This window comes from Electrophorus electricus, chromosome 18, assembly GCF_041902795.1.
Source record: "Electrophorus electricus isolate QZ-2024a chromosome 18, ASM4190279v1, whole genome shotgun sequence".
NCBI lineage: Eukaryota > Metazoa > Chordata > Actinopteri > Gymnotiformes > Gymnotidae > Electrophorus > Electrophorus electricus.
This window is the reverse complement of record NC_137514.1, coordinates 9,118,782-9,142,500: the sequence shown is the minus strand read 5'-3', so window position 1 is coordinate 9,142,500 and position 23,719 is coordinate 9,118,782. Positions and strand designations below refer to the sequence as shown.

At 41.2% G+C, this 23,719-nt stretch overlaps 1 protein-coding gene across 3 annotated transcripts in view; it reads left to right on the top strand.

The window, feature by feature from the left end:
* LOC113576574 (fibroblast growth factor 14) overlaps positions 1–21,141 on the top strand; it is a 57,604-nt gene extending 36,463 nt beyond the window's left edge. For 2 of the 3 annotated variants that reach the window (XM_027008740.3, XM_027008749.3), the window contains exons 2-5: positions 5,042–5,152; positions 6,285–6,388; positions 17,511–17,709; positions 18,129–21,141. In XM_027008740.3, the coding sequence (XP_026864541.1) occupies positions 5,042–5,152; positions 6,285–6,388; positions 17,511–17,709; positions 18,129–18,265 (551 nt within the window). In that variant the 3' untranslated portion in view covers positions 18,266–21,141. Of the gene's footprint in view, positions 1–4,056; positions 4,400–5,041; positions 5,153–6,284; positions 6,389–17,510; positions 17,710–18,128 lie in introns of those variants that run through there. The other variant, XM_081701472.1, reaches the window with a different exon arrangement.
* The last annotated feature ends 2,578 nt before the right edge of the window (positions 21,142–23,719 follow it).

Here is a 23,719-nt window from a genome sequence, read left to right as displayed (position 1 = left end):
TTAAAAACATAATTTGAATTGAACATTATTTGAAGTATTTGAAAGACATGGAGACAAAAAAAACAAAACCTAATTTGACTTCAAAATACAATTAGAAACTGTTTTTAAGCATTTAGTTGCCCTAGTCCTGAAAACAATCAACAGTCTGGCAGGTCTAATTTGATATTAATAATGATAGTACTGAACTCTGCCTTTAGCTCCCCCTGCACTAGATTTCTTGGTACATTTCAAGGACATTTGGGATTCAGAAAGGTCACAGGGTTTTCACTGGTTCTTTCCACTTAGTGATTCTGAACATGATTAAATTGGAAAACATAAAAATTATGAAAATTATGCCTTGTGGGTCAGAAAATATTTCAGTGATTATATATCATAAGCAGGCTCTGATTTCACATCTGTCGCTGTGCTGCAAGGGTTTTAATCCAGTCTCTTATGTCTACAAGCAATGTGGCAAAGCACACACACACACACACACGCGCACACATATGTGCGTGCACACACAAACATGCACACAGAGGAAAAGAGAGAGAGAGGGAGAGAGAGAGAGAGAAAGAGAGAGAGGAGAGCTGTGGGAGTTCTGTTTAAAATGTAGCCACATACGCTGCCTGACAGTGCACTCCTGTTTGAAACCTTGCCATTTCCTCTGGCAACGTTGGCGGTCGTCTGAAGGGCAGACTTTTTTTTTTTTTTGGACAGGGAGTTCTCGCCTGCTCAAGTCCCTGTTTTACTTCAGTAAAAGCCAGAGGAGTTAGTGAGATATAGATCCTATGGTGGAGGGTAGATTTATGGTGATTAGTCTAAATACATCTTTGAATTCATAAAACAATTGTAAATCTGCCTAGTTAAATACCATTAAGTTCTAGATAAATGCCGTCCATAATAAATCTCATGTTTTACAGCACAGCATCTTGAATGCACAACTGATGCCTAGAGGCATGACAGGATATTTCATGTTGGACACAGTAATTGTCCCACAAGACAAAAAAATCTGATGTCCTGCTGTTCCTGCATCCCCAGAGCATTGGAGGTGTAATTACAGACTGAGATTTTATGTGTATGGGTCCGTTTGCATTTCATCATCATCATCACTGCAAGGCATGAGCGGGTGCTCCTGACCAAATGGTGTCCACTGTACCAAATGACAGACTAAATCACATAAGTGAATGTGAAAGGGCTATCAAGGAAAAAAAGATTTCCCTTGGTGAAATGAAAAAAAAAAAACCCACAAAAGACAAGACAGACAGGAGCTTAATAGAAAAGTCTCCATCGCAGAGGACAGGAAATGGGAATCCCTCCTACTGTCTCCTAGGTAACAATCCGGACAAGGGAAATCCTACACAGGACAGGAAGAATGTCACCATAGTAACAGACTGGGAGAGTGGGGGCTTGTGCGTGTGTGTGTGTTGGGGGGGGGGGGGGGGATTCAAATGGGGAGGGAGTTCATAAAGGATTCAGGAATTTCTCCATGGCAACAAAGGCGATGTTCAACACTGGGATGATTTAGGGTTCCCCAGACCTGGCACGAGGACATGAGGGGTAAACAACAGTGAAATAAGACAATTTATTAGATCATCATTTACATCCATTCCACCATATATTTATTGTTATATAACATTATTATATCATTATACATTATATTATTCACTGTATTATTCATTATGACTGACTTTAATGTAACTTAATGGCCCATTAAATGCTGAATATATCAGCCGTATTGTAGACACTAAATCAAAATTTTTGTATCTTACAACATGTTGGTTATATAGAGAACAGATACTATACATTAAAGTTAGTGGACTGTCCTGCATGGTGATGAGCAGCAAAGACATTAAACAGCTTGAATTTAAGGATCCAGTGGGATCCACTGGTTTCTTCCAGCTCATGACTGGTGTTCAGTGAGTGGCAGCAGTGGTAGAGCCAGTGTGTGGCAGCAGGTGTGGAGCCAGTGTGTGGCAGCAGAGGTTGTTGTTCTATTCCCCAGTTATGTTCTGTCATTCCCCAGTTCTGTTCTAGCACTCCCCAGTTCTGTTCCCCAGTTCTGCTCTGTCCTTCTGCAGTGAAGGGTGTGGGATTCTGAAAGCCGGTCACTGGCACCTGGAGTGTGTGTGTGTGTGTGTGTGTCTGTGCTGTACAAACGTATCTCTAGCCAAAGTTTTATTTGCTGAGCTATGATAAATTGTACCAGCTGAAATGTGACAAGTTGGGTAACAGTCTTTAAAATCCCAAACAAAAAGGAACATCTTGTAGATATCCACTTCACAATATCAAACATATTAAATATAATAAGTAAAATATATATAATAATATCAACATTAAAAATTAAAAGTCTACAATAGGATCGTATATCTCCCAGTTGTAAAACTTGGCTTTATATCTAATTTGGAAAACATGCCATAAGTTCAAAGTTCATATCTGAGTAGTGTCACTGATACCATCTGAAGAATAACAAATTACAAAACCAGCCACATCACAGACATTAGCTGTTCAGAGAACCCTATCAGTTTCTAAAAACAAGTCAAGTCAAGTGAAACTGAAATGTTTTACATGACTCTTTAGGATTTTAGATGATTATGGAATATAAATTATATAGTAGAAGAAATTTAAATTTAATGACTAAGGTTGTAGACTCATAGGTTCTGGAACCATTCTCATTCAGTGTACTTGTTCTGTTCCATCTCTGTGTATTTATGGCCATTTCTGCTTTCATGAGTCATGAGTTATTTTTATTTATTTATTTATTTATTTATTTATTTAGTTAGTTATTTATTTATCCAGACCGACTAGTGGGCCAGCACAGAAGAGGTATTTTCGCTCACTGACTACCATCATTGAAACACGCATCCATGTCAATTACTGATAGTTGCCAGGATATGTAACATGAAATATCAATCATATCTCAACATATCAACAATTTCTCAGACTCTGCAGACCAGTGCTGCAGGGGAAACCTATGACATAATTATCTAACTAGCTTTCTTATGTTTCAAGGGTAACATTAACATTTTTTATTACAGATTAACCTCCCATTGCTAAAATGCTCATAAACAAGATTCAAAAGATGTACTTTTTACATGTTTGTTAGCTGTGCATGTAACTAACAACTGCAAAGTACAAAGTGGACTAATATTTTGGCACAGTATGCAGCAGACTAGCTGTCAAGTTAGCAGTAAGAACTGTAAGAACCTTGGCATTTTTCTAAGTTGTAAGTCACAGAAAACCACTCACATTCTGTTTCCGTCTGAGATTTCCAAGCATTTCAGATGTTGTGCTATTGACACTTGCATGAAAGACGCTCTGCAGTTTGTGATGGTCCGACAAAACTAGGATTGCCTAGTTGTCTTGTTTATTTATTTTTTTAAATGCCTGCACCATTAACCTTTATTCAGAACTAAGTGTTGTGCACTGCGCTTTTCTGCTTAGACATACAATAATGGGACAAATCAATACTGCTTTCTTTCCATAGTTGATTTTGGGGTCTTTATAGAAAATCACAGATTCCCATTTGTGGTATGAGAAGGCTGGTGCACATAACTTTGTTTTAAAGATCTTGTGAACTGTGATTTCCAGAGGTGGTGTGCTTCTCTTTCCTATGCTCAAATCCTGCTTCCTTTTGCATTATTTACATGTATCCCCCCTCTCCTTCCGTTGCATCTCCTTCCCATACACACACACAAACACACACACACACACACACACACACACACACACACACGCACACATACACACCCCTCTGGTCCTTCCCACCCTCCCATCTTTCTCTCACTGAGGACCACGCACCTCGAGATTTAAAGCTCTTCGTGTCACATGTGGCTGACAGCAGGAAATGCTAAGAAAAAATTCCGTTGGCTCATGGTGGTCATGGCAGTGGGTGGTTTGTTCCTTCTGAAGTCGGAGTGGCAATGGAGACATCAGTGATCAGACCGACAATGGATTCCAACAGGCGTAAGGAGCTGGGAACAAGAGCTGAGGACGGCGGCTGGGGACGGGAACTGGTGATGGAAACTGAGAGAAGGAAGCTAGGGACAGGAGCTGGGGACAGGAGCTGGGGACAGGAACCGGGGACGGTGTTTTTAGGCAGCTCTGAGATGAGAAGGGCTCCCATGCAGGCTCTGCTCCACTGCTGGCCTTTTGTTGTGCCACCAGCCCATATTACTGCTGATATGAAACAGCATCCGTTTTTTTTTTCTCTGTTTTAGATTTACTTTCAAATCAGTGCAACACACGAGGATCTTATTTAGTTGGCATAGAAACAGATTGTTCTCCCTCTCAGCTCCAGATGAGTATGGATCAGACCAACATGGAGATGTAGGGATTTGTTGTTGAATAGAGCTGGAAGATGTTGAGGGTGTGTGGTGGAGGACACTGTGGGGGAACTAAAGTCTCTTCAAGTTTTCATCAGGTATTTCAAATTATTTTACAAATCATGGCATCTGAACTTGTCTTCATTTACATGTGATGCCAAATGAACATTTTGGTTAGGGTTCAGGTCAGCATGTCAGGTTGATGGTTGGGGTTAAAGGCTGACAACACATTAGCTTGTTCATTTCCGTATGATATATATACGTCTCTATAAGAGATGAGGAAATTTAACCTGAACAGTTTACTGTGTCTGCCGCCTTTGGCCTTCATCTTAGCATGCTATTCATTTGTGTTACCTTAGGCACATGTCATCTCCGGACAGGATGAAAGTTCAAAGTGTATTTGCAGGCATGCCACCAGTCATCCCCATAACTGCCACAAGGGTTTGACTTGAGGGGAATATTACCTCCTGTTTGCTGAAGTGCAGTTTAGATTAATTGACAATGGACTTTGATTTTGAATAAAACAACCATATAACATACATCCTGTGACACAGGCGTAAATCTTCTGACTCGCCAACCTCTGATGCTGTATAATCCACTATTTGAGAATACACACTTATCTTCTTTCTCTCTCCTTTTCTCTCTCTCTCTCGCTCTCTCTTTCTCTCTCTCTCTCTCTCTCTCTCTCTCTCTCTCTGTCTCACTCTTTCTATCTCTTTCCCTCTCCATCCCTGACTTAGATCCCCAGCTCAAGGGCATTGTGACCAGGTTATATTGCAGACAGGGATACTACTTACAGATGAGCCCAGATGGATGTTTGGATGGGACCAAAGATGACAGCACTAATTCCTGTGAGTTTACCTCACCAGTCTTTTGATTGTTTTTCCTCCTTAGATGGATAAACAGCTTATACACCAGTCTTCCCTCTAACTGCAGGGTTAATTTCAGTGTGGTTCTAGTGTTCCTCTGTCTGTAATCTGTTATTCCCAAGATCCCAAGATATCTGAATGCATCTCATCTAAATTATGTACTATACATCCTGTGCTAATTGTGTCTATGTGTATTACAGAGTTTTAGTTATTCATGTATTGCTTTGAATAGCAAAGCTGACAAGTTTGCTGAACATGCAGTTATCACTGTCACTCCTTCTGTGACATCATATTCCCTGTCACACAGATCATTTGAAAATGTAATGCATTGCAAAATGTTCTCAATATTGTTTGATTGAATCTATGGAGGTAGGTTTTCAATATATTGTATCTTTTTTATATGAGAAGGCAGAGGGCATCCAAGACCAAATGTCTAAATGTCTGCTATAGACACCCACTTACTCTTGGCTGCCTGAAATGAGTCCCCACAGTGCACTTAAAATCATTGATGTCCTGCCGCAGAGCAGACGTGATTTAGATGAAACAGCTGTTTCCTCCACCGGTGCGCCCTCATTTGACTCCTTCAACACAGGGATGCTTGAGCATTTCAGAACTCTCAATGAGTCCTAACTTTGGCCAGGATTTTCTGTTACGTTGTAGTGATATCAATTATTTGTTTTCAATCACATAAAAATGTCAAGGGATTTTAAAAGAAATCTGATGCTGTTTATAAGATAAGGTAGTATTTATTTGATAAAGCCATGGGATTATATTTGTACTGTTGTGTTTATTTATTTATTTATTACTTATACAGCATGTGCTGTTTATATGTGCTGACATTTTTTCTACTGATACCACAGATCTGTGGGATATACAGAAAAGTACACATCGATTAAGTAGTGCACACTGATTTCATAGTGTATATAGACTATTAAATATGTATTGATACACAAAAACATATCACTTAAGGCTTTTCCTATGCAGTTATTAATAACCACTGATATTTCTGTCATTCATCAAATTAATATAAATGGTTGATAGTGATATAGACTCGATGCCTAAGAAGTGCAAAGTGAAGCTTATGACCTCCACCCTGCGACTGCTTTTTCTTCAGCATTGTTCAACCTCATCCCAGTGGGCCTTCGAGTGGTTGCCATGCAGTCTGTGAAGACGGGGTTATACATCGCCATGAGTGGAGACGGCCACCTCTATGCCTCGGTGAGCACACCAGCCCCTCTGCCCTCCCACCCTGTTCTCCTGACGTGCTACATGGCATAAACTTGTTCTGTTTTTGGTTCAGCTGGGCTGTGCTTGTCTATGGGAGGGTTTGACCTTTCACTGCAGTGACATGTCTCAGCGAGTTCTGGGCTACACTTGCGAAGTGCACTTTTGGAAACGTGTGACATGCATATGGGACTTGGTTACTTGGGTTCTGCCGGCAGTTAATAAATAATGTCTGGGATGGATGCGCTAAACTTGCGGGCTAGTCTCGGTAAGTGGATGAGGCAGGTAGCTAAGGCTGTAGACATGCTGCATACCCTTACCCACACACTCACTCAGAGAGACACCGAGGTGGATCTGACCAGATGTTACCTGTGGGAAAATGGACATCCATTGCCTTCTTTGACCGTTCTATGGCGATGTGACCTGCTATTTAAAGTTTCAGGAAAATCTTGCCACTTTCCAACCTCTCTACTCTCCAATTCACAATGATCTGCAAAGATTAATGTATGTAGAGGATTTGTTGTTCTCTGTGGCTTTCTTGGTTTAAATGCATCTGCACCATATGTATTTGAGAAATTTGTTCATAGAGGATTAGAGGATAATATATAATTAACAGTTTTATATTGCATGACTGCAGATAAAAATAGAGACCCTGCGTGTTTAAATCATTTTAGAATGACCAATGAATGACTGGTGGGCTGGCAGGAGTTCATTATTTCTTACAGAGCAACACCAGTCAGGTAATGAAAGCATATGTATATATGTATATGTGGCTGATGGACTAGAAAGTTTTTAATAAGTTTATTGTTATTCAGTTACCACAACATATGCAAAGTCTATATTTTGAAAACTGCTCTGTAGCCAGCACAATGTGGTGTTTGAGTCATTCTTCTGTTATAAGAGCATGTGGTACTTATAGGAATTTTTGTTATTTTCCCTAATAATAGCAAGGCAACAAAAGCATCGATAAAAGAAAGTCCTGAGGAAGAAAAGCTATGGAATTCCGTTCAATTCTACTGTTTCCACTGAGCCCTTTTTCCTGTCTCCAAGGAAGCTTCATCGCGGTGTGCGAGTGCTGGCAACCTGACAAGAATATAAATTATTCTACACACTGACAGAATGGACCAATCAAAATTTCAGTTCAATTCCATACCTTGCCCAAAAAAAGGGCATTCCTCTCTAAATTTGGACCCCTGATAGCAAGAAGCAGCTCACTATTTTTCTGTGAGAAATGTTTATTTGTCATCACTTTTGAGTGGTTCTTTATTCTGAGACGTTGGTAAGCCACTGCTGAATAATTGAAAGGGGAAACCCCTTCACCCGTGGAGAGGCGACCCCTTTGATGGCAGCGAGAAATTCACCCTTATATCATTGAGAAAGAGCCACACTTGCAGCCTCGCTACACCGCAGAAGAGCTGGTCCCCGCTCTGACGGCCACCTCTTTAAATCCCAATCCCTCCTGAGCATATCCAGATGCAATTAATCTTATTTAAAAATCAGTCGAGATGATTTGAGGGCCAGAAAGACAGCCAGCCTCCTTACAGATGTTATATTACAGTGATGTAATGACATTAAAGAGATAGTGATGTCCAGGCTTCGTATCTGTTACAGGAAGGTGTTTTTTCATGGGGAGCACAGCTGTTTTTCGTCTTGTTATACAGAGTGTGTGTTTGTGACAGGGTAGCCTGGATTAGCCTTCTACCTGTGATGTGCAAATGGAGTCACCTAAGGATACAGCGCAGTGAGGGTGCTTCTGTAAACCCATTGCTCTGGATCTGAATATGCAGACATTTGGTAAATAAGCTTTTTTTCAGGCAATACACATATTTATATGTTTACCAACCATATTTAAAGATCTATGTTTTGTCTATGCATTTTCTGTATTTAAATAACAGGTTGATTTTTTTTTTTTTTTTTTGCTTATGAATTTAACTTAGGTATAGAAATAGTTAATTTGAAGCATCTGTTAAAAAGACTACTCAAGTAGCAGGTTACTTCACTGGAACTCATTGAATTTATATATATATATATATATATATATATATATATATATATATATATATATATATATATGTATATATATATATATATATATATATATATATATATATATATATATATGTGTATATATATATATATATATATATATATATGTATATGTGTATATATATATATATATATATATATGTATATATATGTGCGTGTGTATATATATATATATATATATATATATATATATATATATATATATATATATATATATATATATATATATATACTACCAGAAGGCAACATAGCAAACATGTTGCCTCACTGGAACTCATTGAATAAAACTGGGCGATATATATATATAGCAAACATGTTGCCTTCTGGTAGTATGATCCCCTCAGCTCTCACTACCTTTACTCTCCTTGTAACTATAGATACAAGGAGAGTAAAGGTAGTCAGAGCTAAGGGGATCATACTACCAGAAGGCAACATAGCAAACATAGCAGATGTTCAGGGCATCTTGGACTCCCACAGACAAATGGGAATCATGAAGAAGGAGGAAATCAGCCACAAATAAATATCTACAAAGACTGAGGCAAGTCCTGAGAAGTCAGCTGAATGGGAAGATCAAGATCCGGGCCATTAACACCTATGCTCTACCAGTGATCTGATACATCGCTGGCATAATAAGCCGGCCTAAGGAAGAGATAGAAGCCACTGACATCAAGACAAGAAAACCCCTCACAATGCACAGAGGGTTTCACCCCAAATCCAGCACTCTGATACTGTACACTAAGCAGAAAGGGGGAAAACACTAGTGAACATCACTACCACTATCCAGGATGAAACATCAAAGATTCAGGAGTACACCAGGAAGATGGCCTCAAGTGATTAAGTGCTTAGTAAGTACCTGAGACAGCAGAAATCTGAGAAAGATGGGAATGAAGACCAAGAAACATCATGGGAGGATAAACCCCTGCATGGTATGTAACACCGGCAAGTAGAGGAAGTGGCTTTTATGGAGAAATATTGCCAATGTCTGGAAAAGGCTGGATTTAAAGACAGCATGGAGGTACTAATCATGGCAGAACAGGAACAAGTTCTGAATACAAGATCAATAGAGGCTGGGATCTACTACACCACACAGGACCCCAGATGCAGGCTGCACAAACATGCCCCTGAGACAATCCAGCACAAAACAACAGGATGCAAGATGCTAGGAGTCAGAGAATACATAGAACACCATAACTAATTGGCAGGCACAGTATACAGAAACACCTGTATACATTCTGAGGTCAAAGTGGAGCACATGACAGAAGGTGGTGGAGAATGGCTGAGCTAAGGTCCTATGGGACTGCCAGATCCAGAATGGCAAAATGGTAATGGCTAAGCAACCAGACATTGTAGTGATCGACAAAGGGCAGAAGAGGGCTTTAGCGATAGAAGTAGCAATCCCAAGTGATTGCAACAACAGGATTGCAGAACATGAAAAGCTCAAAACATACCAAGGGCTGAGAGAAGAGCTGGAAAAGATGTGGAAGGTCAAAGCAACAGTGGTTCTCATGATAATTTTATGACTATTGGCCCTCAGGAACATCCCTCTTCAGTGTGCAGTAGTAGTCTGTCCTCAAAGGTGCTTCACTTTCCTTGTTGCATATTTTACATAGGCCTACTATACATAATGATATGAGTAATCAGTTGTAAACTATTTGTTCTGAGTAGGCAGCTAAAAGTAGATCATTTTTGCTAAATGTTATACAAGTAGATGTAAATATATTGGGGGAAAAATTCTGAAACCATATTTGGATTCAGCATGCAAAAAGACATAAATAAACTGCTGTTTTTCTTTGCTCTTGGTCTTTGTCCTACTTAGTTCGTGTATTATATGTAAGCTACATGAGGTTTTTCATGTCGGCTAAATATTGTGCAAATAACATAATCCAAAAGGGTCACATTAGATTTGGAGATCACTTTATGATTAGTACATTTGTGGGAATATTCCAAGCTCTTGCCCAAGGTCACTTAGTAAACACTTTACTGTTCGTTATAGTTACCTTGCAATTGGGCGATGTATAAACCACATCGGCTGGCTAGCTAGCTAGATATCCTACGTTGCTTAGATAACAACTAGGCCTGTATGTGATTGAAAGGAATATCAATACACAAAATCAATTTTAAAAATAAATAAATAAATAAATAATGTATAACCTAATCTTTAGAATCTTGAAAGTGTGCATCAAAATTGGGACACTGTTCACACCACCAAACCTAATACATCATATTAGTAGTAAATGTTTTACCACAAAAAAAGGTTTGTGGTAATGCTGTGCTTTGGTCTATGGTTGTCAATACACTAGACCTACAAAACTAGCAAATTAGGTAACCTAACCTAGCTATCTGTAACAAACTAAACTACAGAATGTCTTTCGTTTTTAATCCAGAGATTGCCTATGGTTTGCACTAGCCAACAAGCCAGCAAAATCTCACATTCTTGCAGAAAGCACATTCAGCTTTACCTTTTAAATGTTTGAAAAGTGGAGATAATATGCTAAAGGAAGACGTCGGACATGCATGAGGAAAAATCAAGCCGAGACTCTCGCGCGCGCACACACTAGTGCGAGTCAACCAAAAATGTTTTATTAACACAGTACTATAATCTCATGTAGACACTGCATTATTTAAATCTGTAAGACTCTTTAACAATCTATCTTACAGCTCGCGCGCCGTGGATGGGAGGCTAGCGTCCTCTTTCCCGTGCGGCAGAGAGCTGCTGCTCTTCACTGAATCAGCAGGTGCTGTCCGTGGTTAGGGGACGGCCTCCCAGCACGAACCGACAGGCGAACCTTCCTCCCGACCCAGCACTGAGCCATAATTGTTTATATATAACATACTTTTAAAATAATATTAAGTTCGGCCAAATCTAACACCTAGAGAAAAACACTTTAAAAAACGAAATCGCAATGCGCAAAGCGGTGGCACTCTGTGATCATCTTTAGGGTTTTCACTAACCCTCCCACACTTGACAGTGACGAGCAAAATGTAATAAATGTTTCAAATGTAACTGGATGGACGTTGACGAATATAAGCTAATGAAGTAAAGGTACATTTTTGACCTCGAGTAAGAGTATAAAGTACCCTCTTAAAAGTACAATTTATTCAAAAAGTTACTTAAGTAAATGTAACGGAGTAATTATAGCGCGTTACTACCCACCTCTGTTAAGCTTAATATTTTTTCATCATGTAAATTAAGTAAAAACGCTATTAGAACTATAGACTGAGTATAAACTTTATACAACCGTTACTACAGCGTATATTCTCACATCACACTAACACTGTTATATGCTAAATGCAAGGATTCCTTCCTGTACTGAGAGCAGTGGTTACAGCAGAAGCTTCCTATGTCACCCAGGCGCTGAAGTCAGCAGATGGCACGGTGTGAAATGCTTCTCTATGTGTTAATTACAAACCTGCTCACTTGTAAAAAAAGAAATTAATTAATTAATTAATTAATTTTTAAAAAACCTACACCCTTCTATCAATAAAATAGTGAAAGCTTTGCATCTTACATAGCTACAGAAAGAGGAGCACAGACAACGAAATTTTGGAAGAAATTCTGTTTGAGGCACTGGCATTTAGGCGTAAGGCAAGATGGCACTGGAGTGGAGGCCTGACAGCCTGATTCTGATGGGTGGAGGAAGATGTGTCAATGCACACCATGTTTGACAGAAAGGCAATAAGCAGCTCTGGCTTCTGTGCATAATCAGTCCGGGTTCGCTAATTCCGTTAGTGCCCCCCACGGAGGTCTGTGAAGAGACTGGGCAGGAGGCGAGCCTCATCATTTCTAGAATGTTCTGTCTTAGTGGAATGCCCATGCACTGGCAGGGCTTGGGCCATGACATCACAGCAGGGGTGGGAAGTGAGGAGGCAGGCCTGTTCAGACAGAGTAAGTGACAAGGTGCAACTCACAGCAGGACTAAAAGTAGTCAAGACTCTCTGCAAATCATTCTAATGAAAGTTCCAATGACAACCAGGAGGGCTTTCTCTTGGAAGTAAAACCACAGTGACACGAAGGAGGAGAGGTTCAGCCAAATGTTGGCTCCAGTTTACAGCTAGTATCTAGCATCTGACTTAAACGAACGTAATGGGATGGACGAAAGTCATGGATGTACATCTGACAAAAGAAGCCTTATTAGAAGCCCAGTGCACCAAGGGTGTCCTGCCCTTAATATCTTGCAAGTGCTCTTTTCCCAGAACCCTAGTCAATCTGCCCGATATAAGATAAGTGCCTGCAAGGAAAATCTTACCATTCTATAACAGCATGGTGGACGCAGGTGCCCATGACGGGCCTGCAGCCCCGCCCCTATCTCCCCTTGCTGGCACTGACCTTATTAACCCGGTGGAAGTGCCCCAGGTGCTCAGCATTCACCTTTCTGCCCTGACGAGGGGGACCTGTGCTAGTGTTGCCCTCCACCTGCCATCGCCCCTGTGGAGTCTGGCGAGTCAGGCTGAGGCAGCGCACTGCTTCTGCCAGGCTTTCCCTGTTGTGCTTCGCCGGCTGGACCATAGCGAATGACAAATTGTAGCAATTACATCCAAATGCTGCCTTAGGAAGATTTGCCTTCTGTCCAGCTTCTTATTTATTTCATTTTTTCCCTTAATATTTTCCTCCCATCAGAGGTCAACAGGTGCATATCCATTCTCTCTTTTGGTCGCTCTGCCACACTAATAATTGCTTAAAAATTAAAAAGCTATGCATTGTTGGATGACGCTTACCAAAAAACCCTTGTCATGGAGAAAACAGGAAACACAATCCCAACTGATTTTGTGTTCATGTGTGACATTTTGAAGCACGTGAGCTGTGACTTTGGATGACTTTTGACCTGTGGATGCTCTGTGGAATTTTATTATTCTCAGTGATGAAAAGTAGTTGTTTGGCTTAGTTACCGAGTGGGTCAGTTCCAGACACGTCTGCATTTGCCTTTGAAGCACATAACCTCTGACCCTTTTCCTGCAATACAGGCCAGTTCAATTCAAACTGACTTCTGCATAAGTGATATGAGGACCAGGTGCAAGGCTCCATGTGTCACAGACCATCTTGCTGGCTTCTACTTCAAAGGGCTTCAGGCAAAAGTTGTTTTTACTTTTATATTAGTTTATTTGGCTTTCAGGACTATCTGAAAGTGATGTTTAATTATCCCTTATCATTTAAGAATTGATAGATTAAATGTGTAAAATAAAAAGAAATTAAATATTTTATTATTATTAATGTTGTTGTACATTATAATCCATTTATTCACCTTTTATTCATTCTGATCATAGAAATGATCCCCATATCATAAATACATCATGACTAAGGTGGGGAGGTTTGGCAGGATGCACAGATGAACCATGTGACACACAACAACATTTATTTATACACGAAAGACAACATAGCGCTCAGGCTATCGCAAGATCAAACACTGACAATATTCACATTTAAACAAAAGACTTACATACTCACACACTAACAACACACAACAAGGAGCATGTGTGAAACACAGTGAGGGCAAGGCCATACGGACAAACGCGCGCACACACACACACACACACACACACACATATGGAGATATTTGGGAGGAGGAGACGTACCATGACAGAGCCCCTCCCCAACAGCGCGACTCCCAGTGCGCCAGCCTATCAGGCTACGGTCCCAAAACCAACGGCAAATGATGAGGCCGGAGGACCATGCGAGCAGGACAGAGGGAAGGAAGACAGGGACCAGGACAACAACAGACACAGGGACGGACACACTCATGGGTACAGGCACAGACACATAGAGAGACAAAGTGACGGACACATTAAGTGTGACTGGGATTGGCACAGTGACCGGGACAGGGACATGAATAAAATTAAACAAAGGGTTGTGAACAAGTCCGGGTAAGCTGGCAGCAACCCCAGCCTCAGCTGGGTCGAAATCTGACTCTGCTGTAGGGGCTCGCCCTTCGCCAAGTTGGGTGGAGGCGGCCTTTCTGGCTTTGGGGCAGATGCCTCAGGAAGTGCACCAGCTGTTATGCCTGTCTCTGGGGCAGGCACTGGTGACACCTCCTTCTTGCCTCCTTAAGGCTTGTGTGTAAGCACATGAGCCCTGTGGCTGTATGCCGTAGGTGAGGGAGTGTCCTCAGATGATGGCACTGCCTCTCTGCGAGTCACGCGTGGCAGTTTGCTGAATCTAGTGCAACGTGCCTTGGGCGCCGGAGGCTCCTCTCTCTCGGAATCTGCCGACCACATGTCCATCACAGAAGGGGAATCCTCATGGAGGGCCTTCTTTCCCTCCATCACAGGATCCTCCAAACAATCAACCTCTGAGTCCGACTGGGGCTGACGTCCTGATACTCCTCACTCTGCTCATATTCCCCATAGTCTTCCCGGTAGTCCCAATACAGATAGTAAGACCCTGCGCAGTCCGACCCTGGAAATTGGTCGTCATCAAACCAGTTCCAGTAGTCCATCGAGGGTCTATCGGATTCCACCGAGTCTGACCCTGTACTACTCTCAGGGCCCCCCCAGAAGTTTCCAGGAGCACTCTCCCCTGTTGTACCAGTGTGGAGAGTGCCCAAGACTATGCGGGGTTTCCCCGCAAGGGCTGGGGAAGAACGATTACCCCATTTCTTCCCTGTCTTCTTCTTTTTGCTCCACTTCCCTGGCATCCTTCGACGGTCATTGTTTCTGTGACATGGGGAGGCTTGGCAGGATGCACAGACAACAGGATTTACACGCAACAATGCTTATTTATACACACGAAAGACAACATAGTGCTCAGGCTATCACAAGATCAAACACTTGCAACAGCAAAGATTTTACTTGAACACACATCTTTACAATATCTGTCTTTTAAACAGGAAACATGTATTTTGCAAATAAATAAGCACATCAAGGGTTTTTGATACTATAAATAACCACATAAACAAATAATGGCCCCATGCACTTTAATATTAGTTGCCATAAGTGTCTCTGCCAAACCTTTAAACTTGATTTCGTCCTTAATGTTTGCTTGTCATGCAAGGAGCAACGCCGAGCTGTCTCTGAGATGCATGCAACAGTGGCGAATTCCAGGTCCTGTCAGTGAAATAAAATATCCACCAATTAGCCTTAGCCCATCCTATCACTCTGCCTCCCCTCAGCTAGTTTCACAGCTCTGATCTCTGTTAAGGGTTTTCAGTCCCTAATGATGTTCCCATACTACGCAGCTGTGGTTGAGAGAACCTACTCAGCACCTCTGAAAGCCCATTAGCTGCGAGGTGTTTCCAAGATGGCTCTGTAGGCTCCAAATGGGAAAGTAAATATCTCTTCTATATTGTGCTTCACCGTGTTTGCTAGGAAGTGCAGGCTGGAAGCAAGCTCCGTGGCTGAAGGCTTCCCCCGCCGTTTTTTGTGGCATATGAAAAAGCACATTCCTCCTCTTCTGAAAATTCAAAGTCAGCAGAGGATGCCCTTACAGACATTAAACTTTTATGCTGCCATGCAGCCAGACTCAGTTTGGCCCTCTGCCTTTGTACCTTCCTACTTTATTTTACTTTGTTTTCTTTACCCTCATTTCCCTGGAGGTATTAGTGCTGCGGTGCTGTACAATGTTCATGCACTCCCACCCACCACACCACCATGAGGAAAGAGCAGCATCCCTTGGGAATTTTCAGCGGAAAAGTGATTTTCTCAATTAGTGCTGGTTTCCTCTTTAACTATTGAGTTTCTACCTTGTCCTGCCTATCATGGACAGCAATGTAAATCTCTTGGGAAAATATATTTTAATTTTATGTGACTGACTTTAAAAATATACATATGTCAGAACCATTTTTAAGAGACAGAATCTAAAAGTGAGTTGCTATACTGGCAAACACAATAGAAGATGATCCCCCCCCCCACCCCCCACCCCCACCCCCAACCCGAGAGAGGTCTGAATAATTGCTTGCTCTTGATTGCGTATGTATGTGAATTGAAAATGCCTCGGCTAATTAACTCTAGCTCTAGTTTTAGCTGCCAGCCAGCTAAAGGCTTTTTTTTTACAATCATTGCATGGCACAGCTTACCCAGTACCAGGGATGAAAATGACCAAAACTGTTCTTCCTGGCTTTTGATTCAACCTGAAGGACGTATCCATAATATTGCATGGACATTGCATGTTCAACAAATTCCTCAAAGGCACCTTATGTAGAATCTCATTCAGGGGTTTAGTCGACCCATTAGAAAGGAATAGCGAATATTTCCCTTTGTGTGCTCAGGATAAAATGAGGTACTCCTCCAACCAGTGGTCAGACATTGATTGAGTACCGACAAGAGATGGGGCCGCCCCTGCAGCTCACAGCTGCCTGAAAGGATTCTCTCTGCAAGGATCATTCAGTTTCCTGTTCTCCCCAGCATTGCCCCGGTTTATGTTCAAAGCCTAATAGCAATGGCTGGCAGATAGCCTTGAAAATAGCATTCCAGATTATTTTCTAACCATGTTACTAAAGTGTCTAACAGATGTAGTAGCTGGTGGCTCTTTCTATATTGTTTTCCTCTTCATGTGTTTCTGATTTTGTGTATTGACATATTTCTTTAAAGCCCATGGAAACATGGACTGCTGAGCATTTTCCAGCCTCTTTAGGCTTTCATTCCAGTCATGTTTAAGTGCAATTGTGTGTGCAGACAGCACCTCTAAATTGCTTGTTGCCTTTGTTGAGTGCTTGCTTGTGTTACCTTGGCAACATTCCACAGGCAGTACAGGTCCTGGTACTTTTAGGTGACTTTCATTCTAGAATTTAAATATGGGCAGTATTTAATATTGAGAAATAAGAGAATAGGTAATGGAATAAAAGAATAAGAAAATAGATGGTAAAAATGTTTTTGTCACGCAATAACAGTATACTCTTGTAGATAAACATTACCAAAATATTACACCAGTGCTTGCTCTTTTATGCTCTTCTATGAACATGTGCCATACCAACTTCAGAACATGTGCCGTACAAACTTCAGAAGACGTTTGTGAGATGCTTCTGCGATATCTTCAACCAGACCTCAATTTAGTAGGATTTACCCAACACACAATTTCACAGAGGAAAGCAGTGAAAGGTATTTATATCATTTTCTGAACACCCTTTCATTTATCTTGCAGGAGCTTTTCACAGCAGAGTGCAAGTTCAAAGAGTCTGTGTTTGAGAACTACTATGTCATCTACTCATCCATGCTGTACAGACAGCAAGAGTCGGGCCGAGCCTGGTTCCTGGGCCTCAATAAAGAGGGCCAGCCCATGAAGGGCAACCGGGTCAAAAAGACCAAGCCTGCTGCACACTTCCTCCCCAAGCCCATAGAAGGTAGAGTGACCTCTTCTGATTGTTCATGATTGTTTCAGTCAGGTCCACTAGCTGCTTTGATATTCTATGAGTAAAGCAGGCGTAGACCCTTGGAGTAAAGCAATTGTCAAAAAGCAATTAGCAAAACTTAAATTGCTTAAACTGATTTTGCACATTGACTCAACATGTCATTTACTATGAACAAAACTGGAAGTAAAATATTTTTTATAACTAGCTTCAGATTAGCATCAGTGTGAGTGAATGTGTGAAGAGATTTGGTTAGCCATTTGGGAGTCGTGTAAGCTTAGTTCACATACACAGACACAGCTTAGTTCACAGACAAAAAAAAGAAAGAAAAAAGTCTGCTTTGCAAGAAATAAAGAGTCTCCTCCTTATTGCCTGTGTTCTCACTCCAAGCAATGTCGTTCTTCTGTCTGCAGTTGCCATGTACCGTGAGCCGTCGCTACACGATGTGGGTGAGGCGGTCCCCAAGACCAGTGTCCCCCCCAGCAAAAGCACAGAGCCGGTGGTCATGAATGGTGGCAAGCCTGTCAGCAAGCCTGACAAAGAAACATAGCCCCACCCTCCCCTCCCCTCCTCTTTTAAGGGTGTCACTGTATCAGCAATTCTTGAAAAAGAAAAACAAAGAAACTCGCTCTCCGCTGTCCGTGGCTTCAAAAGATCGTCCTCCTCTGCCACCCGTCCCTCTAGAGTTTAGCCGACGCACGACTGAACTGAGGGATCGTTGTGGTCCGGAGACAAGGGCGTTTTCCTCCATAAGAACTGCAGGAGTGTGGAGGAGTAGGGGAGGAGGTTGAGGAGAAAGGAGAAGAGGAGGGAGAGGAGGAGGGGACCACTGAATGCTCAGCATTAAAAACTCTGTCGTTCGGAATGCCCTATGCGATATGGAATGCCTTTTTTAAGCTCCCCTTTCTTTTGTCATCCATTCCCCTGCTTCCCCCCACCCCTTTCTTTCCATGACAGTCATGGGAAAATAGTTATTTTCATCTGCCTTCTCTGGTAGCTTTGCCTGCTGATAGCTACCCACAATTCTTCCATTGGACCTTTCATGTTATTGAGGTTCTTTTCATTCGGAATACCACAGCACACCAGCATTTGTCTGGAGGGATTGTTGTACAGACACAAATCAAATATGTTGTTGTTGCTCTCTTCTCTGTTCTTTTTTCTAATCTTTTTCTTTTTGTTTATTTTGTGTCTTTTTGTGTCACATTTTCCAAGTGTCTGTTTTCTGTTAGAAAACGTAACTATGATTGGTGTGTATTTTTACATTACACACAGATGAGGAATATGTGAAGAATTTGTCTGCTGTGTCAAGTACATTCCTGTTTCCTTAGATGTGTTTACAGTACAGTGATGTGGTACAGATGGTCTGGAGCTGCCAAATTAGTTAGAAAATCATTTCTTTGGCTAGCTTCTCCTTTTCAATTATCATCACACTTAAGAATGGCTGACAAAACAGCAGTGAGAGTTGAGAATAACAGACTCAATGAAGCCTCGTAAGAACTGTCAAGAGGTGGCAGCACTGATAACGTCACCTCTAGGCACTGAGGGCAGTGGCAGTTCCCTTACAAAGGAACAGTTTACATATCACAGACACCCAGAATCTTACCTGCCAGTCCAGGCTGACTTACCTGGCTCTCAGACGACACAGCTGCTTACCTCACTTTGGCGTCTGAAGTCAATAGTTTCTGGCTGGTTGGTTCCCACTTTGGGCCCTTCCTATGAATCAGACTTTGCTGTAACTTGTACATGAAGCCCTTGAAGGACCGATTGTTTAACACCTAATGCGAATAAACAAAAATGCAGTCGTACTTAGCCAGACCTGGGAGGGAGTAGGGCGGCCAAATGTATGCTGACACTGTCACTTTTGTTGTGGCCATGTGTCCAGAAGACGGGTTAAGGTGGTGTTATTCGCCTTTTACTGTAGCAGAAGAGATGGTAGGATGGTAGCAGATTCTACCTTACAAAGAAAAGAAAAAGTTGTGTGAAACTGGTATGCAGGTTAATATGAAATACTGTGTTTATTTTTACGATGCTATTTTTTATGGTAGACTTAACGGCATGTCAGGATACACCTTTTCAAGTTGGTGTAATGCCATCTAGATAACTTGGCTATTTTTCCATTTCTAAGAGGATAATCAGTTGCTCTTTAGAATAGGGTGCTTCCTCATTGGTCTCCTTAAGGAGAATAGTAGCATGTTTGATTTGTTATGATGTTTGTTTGATTTAGTTTTTCTGGTTGTCCACATGTAATGTTTCTTTTAGAGAGTTTATAGCTTGCCATCATAATCTAAAAGGGGGTATTTAAATATCACTGTGCATCAGTAAAACTGTTTATAGGATTTGGAAATTTAGAGTACCTTGAAAGCAATTTACAGTTTAATAATAATACATCTTCACCTTGATTAATTAACTCCAATTATATGTTGTAATCAGCAATCTTGAATGTTTTGTTCATTCTAAAAGTATAATATTATCATATTCTGTTTTCACGATAGGCATCTTTGTCAAATCAACATTAAGCTGTCCATCTGGTTAACTGAGTGGTAAATGCTTTTTATTCACACCTAAAATCTATATAAGTTGCCAACAAGTGATATTAGAAATCTTTCTCCTGGCTTTTATGTTATTTCTGCATTATTCTGTCACGTTTTCTTTAATGGGATATCTTGGAATGTCAAAAGCAGTAAAATATTTTTTCAGTCTCAATGGCACATATTACAAAGATGACTGAAGTGTTTCTTTTTTTCTGTCCCCGTTTTGTGGTGTTTCCGTCTGAGAATTGTTTACTTTGCCTGTATGCTCATTCTGAAGTGTGCACACTTTCTCTGCTGGGCCCTCGTACTGTATATTTCGCCCTGCTGACCAGTTAACTGGTTCCATAGAGGACTGGATTTATTTTTGTAAAATGACTGCTATGTAAATGTATAATCTTTGTTCTTCGTTTCTATCTCCTTCTATGATGTTCCTTGTTTTTGACCCCCCAATATTCCATTTTGTACTTGTATGTTTCCTTGTCACCGTGAACGTTTACCCCGTGGACGTTATTGTCTCGGAGAAGACTTTTCTTTATCGTGTGTCACAAATATCAACGGCAGGACGATCTTTGTTTGTTTTAGGTTTGGTTTCTTGGTTGTTTCTTTGTTTGCTTTTTTCCAATCTCTTTTCTTCTCTGAGCTTCCCATCCTTGGATCCTTGGTTTATCTCTATGTTTCACCAGTTGCATGGTAATTAAGGGGAAAGGCTATGGGAGACCTGCATGTGGTAGGCTATGTATATCAAAACAAACAAGTGATTTAAAAAAATGTTGGTATGTACCGCTAAACTTTACATACAGTACATATATGCAAAAAGAATCTGCACTGTACAGTTTATGTTTGTCAATCCATTGTATACACAGAGATGACATATTGAATAAAACATTTATATAAAGGCTTGCTGTTGTATCACAAGATCTTGTAAAAAGTATCTTTTGAATACATCCACTATGGAATGATTATATATCCCTGAAGAGGATCTGGGGACTATCTGCATTGTACTCTAGTAAAGATGTAGAGGTTGTAAAATTTAAGCTGGTTTCACCTCCTGGAGCTTCATAAGCACTTTGCTTGCACAGCTTATGAAGGACCTCTCTCCAAAAAGTCTTGTTTCTCCAGAAAGCTTACACTGTAATTGGTAAAACATTTCATATAAAGGTTGAAGCTTATTGTTGAAGAATACATTTTTCAAACAGAGGGATTTAGTTGTTTTTTAATCCTCATAGAAAATTGAAGTAACCAACCATTTGCCTCTTTTTAAAATCATGATGCTATTTTTTTTTTGTTCTAATGGCAACATGCACGTAACATTAACTGTGCTTTAGAGAGAATGCCTGGTATAATACAATGTTAATTGTTTTGACACATGAGTGCTGAAAAATATTTTCCAGTTGTTTCGATGTCAGAGAAGCTCAGTTTAGCAGACTGCTAATTTGTCTTCCTGAATCCTGAAAAACCGCCCCAGTGCCAAATGTTCTAATTAAGCGGGCTCAGACATTTGGGCTCTGTAGTAAATAAAGCTTCCTTCATGGGTATCTGGCATTCAAGAGCTCTCCAAGTCACAAGAAAACGTATCCCTCTGTGTATATCTGTCCTCTCCTATGCATAGGGACAAAGCTTCAATCCAAGTTAATGATAACTTACATCAGGGTTTGATTTACATGTGTTTTATGGTGCACTTATTTACCACTTGTGTTTGAAAATTTGAAGCTATTTAAGATAAAAAAAAGGTTTTCAATTTCAGCAGCGCCAAAGTTGTCCAGCCCTCCAAGCAAGTCATCTGACATGAGAAAGCCAACAAGGTTTTGTCATCTTTTATGGACATTTTTAGTTGCATTTGTCACAATAACTTCAGAAAAAATTGTTCCAGAGCATGTATAAGCCATCACGTGCCAACAAAAGATGGATAAATGTATTCAGATGTGTCTTTTGTTCAGGTGTCAGGAGCACTGCATTCCTTCTCGAAGAGCTCTAGAGAAAGCCTTTCATGCGGAAAATGAACTATCACGCCATCCTTATAATTTCTTCCTGCACATCAAAACAACATGTCCAGTACCTGGGGATTACCATTTGTGTGGAAAAGGCTTGTCTGTGTGCGTAACTAACAAGGTTGCAGAAATGATTAATTAAGGAATGATTGATGTGGCCTTTTGTCTCCTGAAGTAGGTAAGTATGGAGTAAAGGATTTAAATAGCGGTCAACAGAAATGCCAATTTACTAGCATGCAAAGGTCACAATTTTGAAGACTTGCCATGTCTATCTACATAACAGCTGGACGGTGATACAGGGGAAGGAAAAGTGCTGGTTAGAAAAGCAATGGTGCAGTCAGGGGTTTTAAATCTCTCCTCTCTCTCTTGCTCCCCAGGCGGGAGGGCCTGGCTGAGCAGAACAACAGGAGCAGGCTCTACTTTTCCACTGCGTGATGGCTCAGCGCCCGTTGTCGCGGTGCCCGTTGTCGCGGTGCCTGTTGTCGCGGTGCTTGTGGCACAGTGAAGACAGAAGGAGAAGGGAAGAGAAAGGTGGAGGCTCGTCCTTTGGGAGCTACCTTGAAGTTTTTACGGCTTTATGGGAGCGGTGCTGGTGGCAGCTCTCGTAGAATACGTGAGGTGCGGCGTCGGTCCAGTGTGAGCGGTAGAGGATATTTTGGCAGATAGCCCCAGAGTGTCTCCTCCTTTGGACTTTGCCTCGAGCCTCTGAAAGTCTGCCTCAGAAATAAAAGCCATACTGTCAGATAGATGAGTGTTATTACATAAGAATCTGCTTGGCATTCAGTTAAACACATTTAGACATTAAACATGACATTAAATTGCTTGTCTTTACCTTAATGCAGTCTGCCTTTGAATGATTGATTTACCTTAATGCAGTCTGCCTTTGAATGATTTGTTGAATTTCATATGATTGATTCCAGCTGCAACTGCTAAACCTGCCACTAGCCCGAACCTTAATCATTTATAGCTTTTCACTGTCACACACATTTGAACAAACCTCCACTGGAAATGCATTGTTGTATGTGTACTACACCAGTGGTCCCCAGACCTGCACCTAGAGAGCGACCTTCCTGCAGAATTCAGCTGCAGCCCTCGTCTAGCACGTCTAGCAAGATTGATCCTGCTAATTAATGCCTTCTCAACACCCTGATTGGCTGCGCTGAGTGTTTAATAGAGGCAGGAACTGAACTCTGCAGGAAGGCGTTTATTTGAGGAATAGCGTTGGTGACCACTGCACAAGATGCTCTAGACCCAGACGGTCAGTGGAGTATTCTCACGACAAGCCGCAACACTTTCACCCTGTCCCAAGCACTCACCACCAAAGGAGAAATTTGTTTCATTAGATGCGTAAAATCCTGTGCAAAACATTTGACCATCTGCTCAAAAGCAACATAATATTATAATTTGAGTTTCACACTCTGACAGCAATGGATTGGGCAGTTATAGACATGAAGGATAGTGCTGAAGTAGTGAAGATCCTTTCAG